Raw genomic sequence first — 12797 nt, 5'->3', positions numbered from 1 at the left:
GAAATGCTGAGTATCTCCCACCACTTCTAGTTTGGCTTTTATTCAAGTTTAGCCCACAAGGAAACTCCCTTTTCTAAGTAGGAATCTTTCTAAATTTCCCTGATCTCAAAAGCAAGCTATAGACAGCACTGAACACTAAGTTCTTCCTGACTTTGCAGTTATACAAAAATGCACAATGGGAACAGAAAACACAAGGCAAACCTATTCCCGAAAGCAGAAAACAGAACCTTTATCTGTGGAGTTTCCTGGTCTATCCCAGAAAACATCTTTCAGCCATCTACGTTCCAGTGTGTGTCAAGGCCTGGACACAAATTCCACAGTAGAAAAGACCAACTACTGTAGTTTCAAGTGAAATAACAAAGCACACAAGAAGCCTAGCTTGTACACAAGGAGGAGGAAGATGAAATGCGGGTAAAATACCTGGCTACCAGCTGACAGAGGCCATCTCTGCCATTTAGCCATAACAATGGCAAGCAAGCTACAAAAACAAAGCTACCCATTATTTGCCAGTGTTGTTTATTATTGGTGCTACTTCTTCTCCCATGCTTTTAACAGAGGTTGAACTTTTTATGGCCTTTTGATTTGCTTCCTCCCCGACCACTATAGCATCGCTGTTTTCACTACTGTGCTGGGAATAGGTTTGTTAATGAACTTCGGTCCCTGCTGCCAGTTCTCCAGCAGAGATAGAAGGGAGAAAAATTCTCCCCTTCCAACACAAATATTTTAACAATATTAAGACATATTAAAACTGACATTTAAGTAGTCTCTTCAGACAGCAGGCTACTTGATAGTAAACCTTTCATTTTTCAACAGTTCTGTTTCAGCTCCCTCTCATAACCAGTAAGTCAAATATTTTGATTAAGGTATCAAAACTGGAGCCAAACCAACTATTGTATATATCTATGGCAACAGAGACTGACATATAAACACACACACACATTTCCCCTACCTCCACAGATTGAAAACTTTTATTGCATATGCTTGTTTAGCCTTTTTCTGTTGCAAAGTTACAACTTCAAATTCTAAACAAAATTTTCTTAAAGAAATTTTTTCAAAAGCAAAATGAAGCCTTAAAGAAAACAGATCAGCTTACCTGCAAAACAAATTTCTGATCTATGTATTTTTTGGCAATGCTGGGCTGAAATTCTTGGCTTTCCAAAAATCGTATGAAAAACTCATATACAAGCTGCAAAAGAAAACAAACAAACACACACCATGGTTTAGTTTATGACTTGCTTACTCTTTATAGTTTTAAGTATTTCCCTAAATTCTTTTGCTAGAAAATAAATATTTTTCCAGAGAGCAAAAGGTTAAGAAGGTTAAAAAAATTTCTCTCCGTTATCAAATTGCTACTGTAGTGTTAGAATTAATTAAGTGGGCTTTTTAAGTTCGTTTTGCTTATTTAACTTCAGTCAAAGACATTTCATCTCCAAGAACAGGCACTGCCATCTTGTAATGGTTGTTACCATCTTGTACAGCTTCCTAGAGTAATTGGAAAGCACATTTAAACTTCCCTCTGAACTGCTGAAGTCACATCAAATACAGACATTACAATTCTGAAAGGGTTGGTGATACAGTTGGAAATACTTAAATTAAATTAGAAACTGCTTAGAGTTGTGTTCTACTACAACTTGAAACACAGAAGAATACAAACCAGAATTTATTTGAAAGTCCTAACTTACTGTAAAGATTAGCCCCAGGGCTGGAGAAAACCTTCTTACTTTCATGCAATTCCATCTCTGCCTAAACTATTCCGTGGGATGGCAACAGACTTTTCATTTAGTGGAGAAAAAGAAGAGTATAAAAACCAGGCCAAAAGGAAGTGGCGTGAAAGAGGGACTGCTGTGGCCTTCTAAGACAGCAACTCTGACCTGTCACTGACCGGATGAGCTACCAGCTAGCAACTCTCTTTGCTCAAACTTTTCAAGAGGAGCAGCCATTGAGAACTTTTTCCTGTCTGACTTCAGCAAGTATGAATGTTAACACTGAAAGAAGAAAGGAAGCTAAAAATTGTATTTTAAAATAATTTTAAACTTTTCTGTGCAAATGCCAATATGCTGCAATACTGCTGCTGGCTGCTTTATTTCAGTGTTCTCTGACTTCTACAAGGAAACAACAGGAAATCAAAGAGGTTGAGGGAAGTTTAGAAATATGACATGGAAAAAGTGGCAGCTTGCATAACTAATATTAAATCATCAGGAAATTAATTTGTCAGGAGTTGATGAAATACTTTGGTGCACTTCTTCCTGACAATGGTAAATCATCCACTGGCTAACAAATTCCATCATTTCCACGTAAATAATGACTTCTAAAACTACAGCACTAGTGTCAATGAACATAAGATAATAGACGTGTATGCCCTATGATGTTTCCAAGCAGGCAGAGCTGTTCAGAGCTGCCTTGAAGCTTTCAACATTCTTATTTTTGTGAATTTTAAATATAAATGAGGGATGAAACACACACTTCAACAGATTCTAAATTTGAGAGCACAAAAGAGTGAAACAAACTGCTCACAGGCAAGGATTGTGCATGCAACTGTCAAGTAAAATCCTCATTTCAAGCCGAGATCAGTCGTGCTCCTTTGCTCACAGAAACTCCCAGACTCCACAAGCTGCTACTCAGGCAAACTTCTATATTTACTCGTGGTGTAAATCATTGTCCTGACTAACACAGGCAGGATCTGCATCTACATTTTCTATAAAGGAATTTACTGCAGTAGCATCAATGATGCTTTCTCCAAAACTAGTTTACATTCTTCGTTCAAAATACCTTGCGTTGACACTTGAGGTACAGAGGAAGGATGATGCACAGCAGTGAGCATGCATCCTGCTACAAACACCTGAAAGCAAACCTTGACCTGGGGAGAGGGAGGAAGACTTAGATAGGGACATAGATTCTCATTCATTTTTCTGATCAGCTGCTAATATCTGTGTACTTTTGTGTGAAAATTAACTACCTGTAGTAAAGCAAACCTGCCTGCAGTATCATCCACACAATGCTCTTGCTGAAGTTGCTCAAACACACTTGTGCATCAAAGCAGTTTGGAAAGCAAAATAATTTTTATATCAATGAAGGAAAACTGGAATAAGAGGGACACCGGCAGTACAATTTTGAAAGAAAGCTTTAACATTTTGCAAGTTTAACAAAGTATTCTCCGGTATGTGCAGATACTGTATTACAGCCATGAACAATATGAATAAATGTTAGTGTCTCACACACTGGTTCTGATTCATGGGACAAAAAAAAGCTGAGAAAATTATCACACCGATTAAGCAATTATAAGCATTTCTTCTGAGATAAATGATCAAAAACCTGTAAATGTGGCCATGATGCCTCCAAGGTGGGCTCATCTTCTTCTGGATCAAATTCATTGCTGTCACTAGGTGGGAGAGTTCTGAAGATATTGCAAGATACCTGAAAAGTGAAAGAAAGAATAATGAGATCTGTTTTTCAAATAGGTACTAGATTTCAGGGCTCCGTATGTCCATACCTACTCTATCTGTCCTCTGTCACATAAGCAGCATTTTTTTGCCTGCTGTCTGACAAAGTTCTTTAGCAACAGTACAGGTCTAAGGAACCTGTCACTTTACAAACCTGCCACCAGCCTTGCCTTTCCTTCCTCCAGGTCTTTTTGTATCTTCTTACCACTGATATCCAGCATTACCCAAGACTGCCACCATTTCTGTCCACCACATTTCAGATGAGCCCACCAACATCTAATTCCCATTACTGCTGGGCATCAAGGGGCTGAGAGCCGTGACTGTTTAGGAGTTGCAGGAAATGCAATCAACATGCATTTTACAAGCGTTTTTATACACCACTTGGTTATTTTCCTTTGCACAGGGAAAACATTAATGGTATCTGTTAAGGTCCTGTCTGTCAGCACTGGTTAAGAACTGCCAGTGCTATTCACACATTATATGCCTGGACACCTCATGCCAAGTACAGAACTTGGTACTAAATGAAGCAACAAACAGCATTTGCTCGTCACTTAGCCTACATTTTATTTCATGGTTAGTTTGCTTCGCTTAATCTTATTTAGAGATATTTTGCTGAGACTGCTTGGCTTTGTGAGGTTCATGCTATCAGCAAAGACTGAACGAGAGTGCTTCCCTGGGTTAATTATAGTGCTGACCGGAGTATACAGCTTATTATGCAGCAAATCTGATAACTGCAAACATGCTGTAAGGCCTTTTCTGCACTTTGAAGGTGATGGGTCGCCTTTGCACTCTGCTACTGTGTTTGACCCATCTCTAAATTGGTTAATCAAACAGTAGGAAAAGCAGCATGTTATCTCCTAATCCTGTCTATACATGACCCCTTCATAGTAGTTCAGACAAACTAAGCTATTTAAGAAACAAAACTAGTATGTTCTTCAACATTCTTATTTATTTTTCCAGCCCATGTACTTATTTTTCCATTTACTTGTGTAAATGTTTTAAAGTTAGGCTGTAAGGCATATTTTCAATATGTTGGCAACTTAAGGGGACTTTAAAGACAAGAGTTTAAAAACAATCCAAATACTGATAAAACCAGATTGATACAGAGTGAAGTTTTAGAATTTGCAAGATAATCAGAACAGATTCAGCTACTGCTTAAACAGAAAGATGAAACAACAGAAAACTGTAGGAAAGCACATGTGGTGCATACCCATGTGGAACATTCACTGAACGCAAGGGTAAGACAAAAGCAAAATAAGGAAGTTGAAACTGTGAGCATAGAAAAAACAGACGTCACATGGGTTTCTGCTTGGACTTTTTTCTTCTTGCCACAAGAGGGTGTATTTCACTACAGTTACACTTCTCCAGAAACCTTCACTGTATATGTAAATCTCATGTTTTTAAGCCGCATAGCTTTCAAGCTTAACAGACGCAGCACTTAATATAGCCTGTGCTGAAAGATACTGAACTCTGCTTGCCCTATGTGCATACCTGCCAAGTGATTGCTAGCATTCATTAGCAGATATTCTTTTTCTCCCTTCTCTATGCTCTTCCCCTGACTCAATCACTTCTCTCAAGAGATCCTCCATGAGAAGTCTTTTCTAGTCTCATGAGGAGAAGTCAAATAATTATTCCAGGAATACACACATGTTATAGTTTGTCTTTCCTCAAGGATTCCTGAGGCTCCTTCTTCTATTATGCCTGATATGAAAAAGCAGGGAAAGGAAGAAAGTGATCAGAATTAGCAGGACAGGGCTATTTCTGTGTTAAAGCACAGGGAAAAAGAGGGTAGACAGCCCAAAGGATTCCCAAGTAAAAAGGGGGAAATGTACCTATTGGTGCCTTGGATCCAAACATCTGGGATTCTGCAATACTCACTGAAGCATTTTTGGTTAATGCTTCACATTCAAAAATCCCAGCTTTCTCAGGATTTGGACCAAAACAGGGAACTAGCAAAACCAAAGGCATTCCACAGCTATTTTTTTTTTTCTGCTTTAAACTTCAGCTGAAACAAGAAATGTTTCTGCAAATTTAACCATACATAAATTAATGAAACTTGTACCAACAGATCAAAGAAACATAAGTGTTCATCAGCTGTTGTGTTTAGAAACTGGAACAAATATTGAATAATGGCACAAGCAAAACCTGCAAGGAAAAAGTACATACTTTCAGAATGAAAAGCTAAACTAAGACAAATTCCTGTAAGATTTAAATTAAGTCAAACAAAGCCTCATGCAGTTAGTGCCAGGGCCTTAACAGCATGGCAGAAGTATGAAGGGTTCAGCAACAATTAGTTAAGTGCCAGCACTGACACCTGAATCTTGAGCTTGTAACAAAACCAGTGTGATTTCTGGAGAGTGCCTATTAAAAAAGGCCAGTCTGAAGGCAACTCAGAAGCAGGTTTTTTGCATAAGAAAATTAACATGCAGGAGTAAATGCAATGCAAGTTAGAATATGGTCCTAGTATACAGTTTGTTCTCTTTAATTATCTTTTTTGCATTAGGAGTAAAAATAAGCTATATTGAGCCAAAATGCAGATATTCTCCTGAGAAGAACAGACAGAACAGGTTATCCGTAAGTGATTTCCCCAGGTTATCATAATTTTAAAAGATAATGTGTGCCATTAAAGTTACATTAATCACCACAACACAGCATGATAGCTCATTTACATGTAGTGTCAATTTATAGCATGCTTATCTAAATCAGTAGCCTCTGGCTGGCTAATGTTTATAAGCCTCTAAGGGGGAACTGAAGGCAACAAGTTCTTCCATGCATGAACTGCCCAGCTGTATGTTAGAGGCTTTGACAGCCACCACACAAAGATGGGAATATGCTACATCAAATCTGGAAAGAGTAATTTTTCTCAAACAGGCATAAGGTTGCTATTTAGTATTTATCCCTGGGCCCAAGCAGCATGCCAAAATTCCGTCAGCTGGATAGCTGAATCGTTTCTCTTCTGACCTCTGTTGGATCATCAAGCCAAAGGACATCCCTGCCAGCCTGCATATACAGTCCCTGTTGATTCCTCTTCCACATCCAGCACAAATGCCTATTGATCAGTACTGACTTCTGTCTTCCACTGATTAGGAACACCTCCAAGCCCAGATGATATTTTTGTAAAGCAAACTAGAACTCTAATATTCCAGAAAGCTGTATCATGACAGATCTCCCCTATTATGTCCTCAAAGACGCCTGCAAGCTGTCCTCTGTGACTGCCCCTTTCAGAAGCACAGACCAAACTGGGCGTAGAAAAGAACATCACTGCTCCCCCACTGTGTAAAATATGAACACCCAAGTGCCAGAAACCAGTTTAACACATCAGTAAAATCCACCCGTCAGCACTGAATCTAAAATTTCCAAGATCAAGTTGGAAATGACAAAATGGTACGTTTTTAAACTGGAGATGCCCAGACACCTCTAAGCTCCATGCCAGCGTGTCAGTCAGGCACAGCTCTGACTAGCAGCAAGACAAAAAGTTTTCCATGCAATTACAAGTCAATGCCAATTCACTGAAAACAAACAAAAATATAGGGAAGGCTGCTTTGATACTCTCACAAAGAATGAGCTGCAAGTTCTGAACCAATCTGATGACTGGTACCTGCCAATCCAGGACTATGAACATACGCTTAAAAGTAACAAGCTTCAAGAAAGCTCCGATTTTATCACCACATTTATATTTGAAATAACTTTTCTATAAGAAAGAGGCTTAAGTCTGAAGTCAGGAGTAAATGTTCTGAGAAGTCCTCTCTTTGTCCCTCACTGGAACGCTCTAAAAATGACAAAGCTGTAACTGAAATACTTCACAAATTCAATTTCAGCTCAGCGCTGCTACTCTATGCTGTTTGGAACGAAGATTTTTATCAGTAACAGTTTTCCTGAATGGAGCCTGAAATGAAAACAAATATACACGCAGGGAAGCTTAATACATTAGCTATATAAAAACAGGATAAATGAATACTCACAGGGAAGACCTGTTCTTCTATGATCAGTTTGTGGAACCATCCAAGTAAACCCCATGTATATACGAGATTGAAACCGAATGCCTTTGCACATCCAATGTTTAAACTACTGTGCATATTAACAACCTACAGTAACAATAAAATATAATTAAGCCATAATGTGAAGCCATGCTAACAGGGAGACAACAACAGCCCCTACAGCAGACACTAAACTTGTCCTTCTGAAATCTATCTGCATAGGTGTTTTTTTTAATATTGCTATGGATTTACATATTTTAGAGCCTGAAGTGACGGCTGCAGTCACTCAGCTGTAATCTCTCTATATAACCCACTGAATTGTTCCCAGAAGTTTGACTAAAGTACACCTTACAGAAAGAAATATCTAATTTTATCTTAAAAATATTATAAATTATTCCACCAGCTCTCTTCTCCTAAAGTTTTACTACTAATTTAACTACAGCACTGCTTCTGATCTCAAGGTTCAATCTCCCTCATTCCCTGTTGTTTCTCATTAAGCCACCAGATCTCTTCTACATCTGTATATATATATATATATATATATATTTGCATATGCACTATGTATCTATTTATATATAGGTATTTTTATATTGACATGACACCTCTGTGCTGCTAAATGGAAAGACTGAGCTTCTGAACCCAGCCAGTTGTTGGTTTCTTTGGTTTTAATCCTGTGTTTGTTTTTCCTTCCTTCCTTCGAGCTCCCAGCAGCGTACAAGCATACTGGGGTACCTTTAAAAAGCCAGACCATCTCCCTTTTTTTTTTCCTGCATGTTGCCATTTGAATTTATCAACATTCACTTCTTTGAACAGTGCACTGTATCGGAAACTCATATTAAGATAGTCAAGATACAATGCTCAGATCCTTTTTGGCACCACTGCTTGCATAAATACAGTCTTTCGGGGCTTAATACGATACACCTTCTTTTTGCCCAGCAACATTACTTTTGACTTGGCCACATTAAAAGAACTACATTGGACTGCAAACACAGTCAACAATCCAGATCACAGGGGAGCGAGCAGGAAAACAGGTCTCATCTTTTCTTGACCTTTAAATCTTTTAAAAATTCATTCAATAACCTGCAAGAATTTAGCTCTACATCAGGACTCCTAAACTTGTTAGCTTACCATCACCCACTTCAGAAGTGGTAGCAGCTTCCACCCATACAGATGAGCAAGTGGTAATACTGAGATCCTTAGGCTATGCTTCTGTTGGAAGAGCAGTACAATAGGAGTGAGTCTGCAGAACAAAAGAGCTGGGGCTCAGTTGCAACGTCCATGCTATCTATGCTGGGAGGAAGGAGTTTCTTTCCAGTGATCTCTTGCACTGAAGCCCATTAACAGGTAGGACAGCATTAGGTACACTCCTAAAGTAGACATTTTATCCAAAAGTAATCTAATTCACAAACCCTAGAACTTCTCTGTGACAAGCATCAAAGCTCAGCGAGAACAAATGGGAGATCCACTTTAAGAGCACGCTCACATCTGGGTCAGAAGGGCCAGCACAGACCCATCCCCAGGCAGCACCCCTGGGTATGCCTTCTCGCTGCTGGGAACTGGAGCTCTGAAATTCCACTCCAGGTCATGTAGACCTGACCTGTAACAGGGTACCCTACTACTAACAGCCATTCACCGCTATCTCCATGTAACTAGATTTTGAGATGATCCAGTGGAACCGTTATTTATTTAATATGTGCCCAGGTAATTCTATACAATACATTCTAAAAAAAATCATAGCAGTAGCTCAAATATCTTGGACAAATTAAAGCACACAGTAGCAGCAGAAGAGCCCCTCATCTCTAGAGCAGGCATCAGATCAAGTGAAAGCCTGCCAATATATCAACTTGAACTCTAGACAGCGTTACAAAACTCACACTGTCTCAGACTCCAAACTGAAGAATGAAAAAAAATTTCAAAACCCAAGAAAACCATCTCCCAGAAGATTCACATGGTGCTTATCTACAGACACGATGCGCAAAAGGTATTTAAGAAGATGACACAGCCAAAATGGGGAGTGGGGGTGTACACTCCTTTAAAAAAATAAATAAATAAATTTTAAAAAGCTGCAGTTGACACAAGTAATTCTTGGAACAAAAATGTTTTTCCAGTTTATTTCTTTGCTTTAGACCTACTCATTGTACTATTACGCAGATAAAGTCTGACAAATGAAAGGCCTGTGTAACCAACAGGAGGAATAACAGGAGGAAAAAAGGTATTTAAGAAGATGACACAGCCAAAATGGGGAGTGGGGGTGTACACTCCTTTAAAAAAATAAATAAATAAATTTTAAAAAGCTGCAGTTGACACAAGTAATTCTTGGAACAAAAATGTTTTTCCAGTTTATTTCTTTGCTTTAGACCTACTCATTGTACTATTACGCAGATAAAGTCTGACAAATGAAAGGCCTGTGTAACCAACAGGAGGAATAATGGATACGGGTAAATGTAATTACATACTGTCGGGAAAAATTATTAGGGACAACTACTGCAAGAGGAGCTGCCTCCAACTGATTTTTTGAGAGGAGCACAGAACACCGGAGCCTCTTCTTTTAATAAGCATTGTGGGTTTTGTACAAACTAGGTGTATAAAGAATGTGAATAATAGAAAGCATGTAACAGAGGAATTTGGAAATCATGCATAAAAGAAACCAAAGTTAGGTTCTTTCCTTGCTTCTACAGAATTGATATCTCTCTCACATTAAAGAAACTAGAATAGAATTTAAAATACAACATGATATTTATCTGGGTTATTTTAAACTTTGATAGCATGCTTGTTCCATCATGACTGCATCTACATGACAATTTTAAATCAAAGTCCATTTGGGGGGGTCAAAGGACACATCTTTCTTCCAGCATTTCAGATGGTTTCAAAACAATCAGTTGAGGTTGTACTGATTAAGATTAATTCCTAATATTTTACAGTATTTCTGAAGTTATATAAAATTTGTATTAGAAAAGAGACATTATTTGTCAATTCTTTTAAGGGTATATGATTTATTTCCCTTAAACTCAAAATGACATTCAGTATTATATTTTTAAATCTAATACAAGAACCAGCAGGAACATATGCACATGGTTTTTACTAAATCAAAAAGGTAAGACTGAATATAGATAACTTGCATAAAAAAATCCATCCAAGAATGTTTTAACATGGAAAACCCCAAAACAGGATGAACATTTAAGCAAGCAGGGTGGCATACTTAGTCATAAGCTATAGCTAAAGCTACAGAAAATAAATAAATTCATAATGCCTATAAGGTCTAACTGCTAGCAAACGTCCTAAAAATAGGTTCCTTAACATGCTAAAAAAATTCATGGTTTAACAAAATATTCTTTATGTTTAAAAGGTCTGTCACAAAGAAACCCCTGATCAGACTCTATCTGTTGAGACAAACCTGCAGAAAAAGGAATGCAATCCTTCTAGAATTATGTCACTAGAAAGAAGAAAAAAAGGAAAAAAAGAAAAAAAAAATCAGAATCTGACCTTTCAAATGCCATTTTTTGTATTTATTTGGGTATTCATTTAACAAAGTTTCTTTCACTGTGTTGCTCAACACAGCTTCTGAGCCACAAGACATTTAATATGATGTTTCATTTTGGCTATAGAGATTACAGTTTTATTTTACTTGATTAGTCATTACAGAAAAGATAGAGATGACAACAGGAAGGCAAAGACATTTCTGCACTTAAAAAAGAGGAGAAGAAAGTAATATTATTCCCTTCTAAAAGGTACATCTCAAAAAAGTTTCATTAGCCGTCTCTTATGGGCTGGCAACTGTCCGGATGTTGCATAAACATCACGGTAAACGTCAGGGGTTGGGTTTAAATTTTTGAAGAATCAAGTAGGAGAGCTGAAATGGTGCTCACCAGCAAAGAGATTCATCCAGATTTCTCAGTTTAACAGCTTGTCAATTTTTCCTATCCTATTTTTTTAAAAAGAAAGAAATCAGTTTCCTCAATCTATGTCTTAATACCCAGAAAACACAAAAAGCTGTACTACATACACCCTTTAGGATACCGCAGATAATAACAAACTTTTATTTCATTCAACTACCATTACTTAATCTACCAGCAAAATCAGCATCATTAGTTTAAGCCTATACATTTTTCTCTGACAGGAACAAATTTTAGATTAAGTGTCCAATTATTGCCTCATAAAGTCATATTACTGGCATTTCCTTCTTAGCAGAGTGTGGTTTAATTGGCAAGGGCCGTTTTTCCTAAGACTAGCCTAATTCTAAAGAATGTCATATGCCCTTCTGAACAACACATCAAACTGCAGGGGAAGTGCACTGAGCAATACCCTCCTGAATAAATCTGTCCAGTTTATGGCCATTAATCCAAATCCCAACTGCTCTTCCCATCAAATGATATTGATGACAGTGACGAGGCCACTGCAAGCTTGCTTTGGTGGCCATTAGTAAATTCAATTTTGTTCTATTTTTTTAAAATAACCAGTAACATGCCAAACACTTCTGTATACATGAAGCTAAAGAGAGTGGTTTAAAGAAGCAGACGTGCACACAGACATGCACAAACAGCCAAGTGATTTCACATTTAGCTACATACAACATCATTACCGTATGCTCAAGAGAACAAGATGAAAATATGTGATACTACGATCAGGGATTAAGGCTTTAATGGCATGAATTTAGGATGACTGGCAGTAGAACTATCCAGGAGTTGTTATGCTGCTACCCCAAAGGACCATTTTTCAAACACTTATATCATAACACCACCACATTTTAGAAGTAATTCAAAATATCAAGAGTTTCTGAAGAATTTTACAGGCAACCTTTTTCTATCCTAATATCTGTAAAGCCAAACTCTTTTGGGTCGTGGACAGAGAACACTAATTTACACATACATTATAAAAGTTTAAAACAAAAAAAATGTTCTTCCACAGATATTAATTTTTGGACATTTTAGATAACTAAGACAAGACAGCCCTTTAGCCATCAATCCTCCTTTATAAATATTAGAACTTTTAAAATATCAGCTTCAGGCTGATATGTTTTTTCTTCTGCTCTTAAATAATGCCAAAACTCACAAAACAGTTTCCTTCTTTTTTCCCCGTTTGCCATACTTCCCTTCACCTCCAAATTATAGTAGCCCAAAAGGCCAAACAAGAAATATTAATTCCTGGATTCATAAACACTAAACATAGCAGGGAGGAGACCTTCCAAAACAACAAAGAACACTCGTGCTCCATTTTGATCAGTTTTAAGATACTGGTCTTTCAATCAAAACACTCCCCTGACAATGGTGGCAGGCAGTCAATGGGGACGCTGATTTGGTCAGGACATAGATACTGCTGTCTTCTTCGCTATCATGGCAGGTCAGTGATTGTCAACGTGACAGCTCCTTTGTGAACACAGTTG

General features: G+C 37.8%; 1 protein-coding gene across 10 annotated transcripts in view; it reads right to left on the bottom strand.

The window, feature by feature from the left end:
* Positions 1-12797, bottom strand: part of PPP2R5E (protein phosphatase 2 regulatory subunit B'epsilon) — a 73722-nt gene that overhangs the window by 15013 nt on the left and 45912 nt on the right. For all 10 annotated transcript variants that reach the window (XM_075104133.1, XM_075104135.1, XM_075104137.1 and 7 more), the window contains 2 exons: positions 3313-3414; positions 1094-1186 (listed from right to left, as the gene is read on the bottom strand). In XM_075104133.1, coding sequence (XP_074960234.1) covers positions 1094-1186; positions 3313-3414 — 195 coding nt within the window. The remainder of the gene's footprint in view (positions 1-1093; positions 1187-3312; positions 3415-12797) is intronic.

This window comes from Phalacrocorax aristotelis, chromosome 9 (assembly GCF_949628215.1).
Source record: "Phalacrocorax aristotelis chromosome 9, bGulAri2.1, whole genome shotgun sequence".
Taxonomy (NCBI): Eukaryota; Metazoa; Chordata; class Aves; order Suliformes; family Phalacrocoracidae; genus Phalacrocorax; species Phalacrocorax aristotelis.
This window is presented reverse-complemented; position numbering and strand designations above follow the sequence as displayed.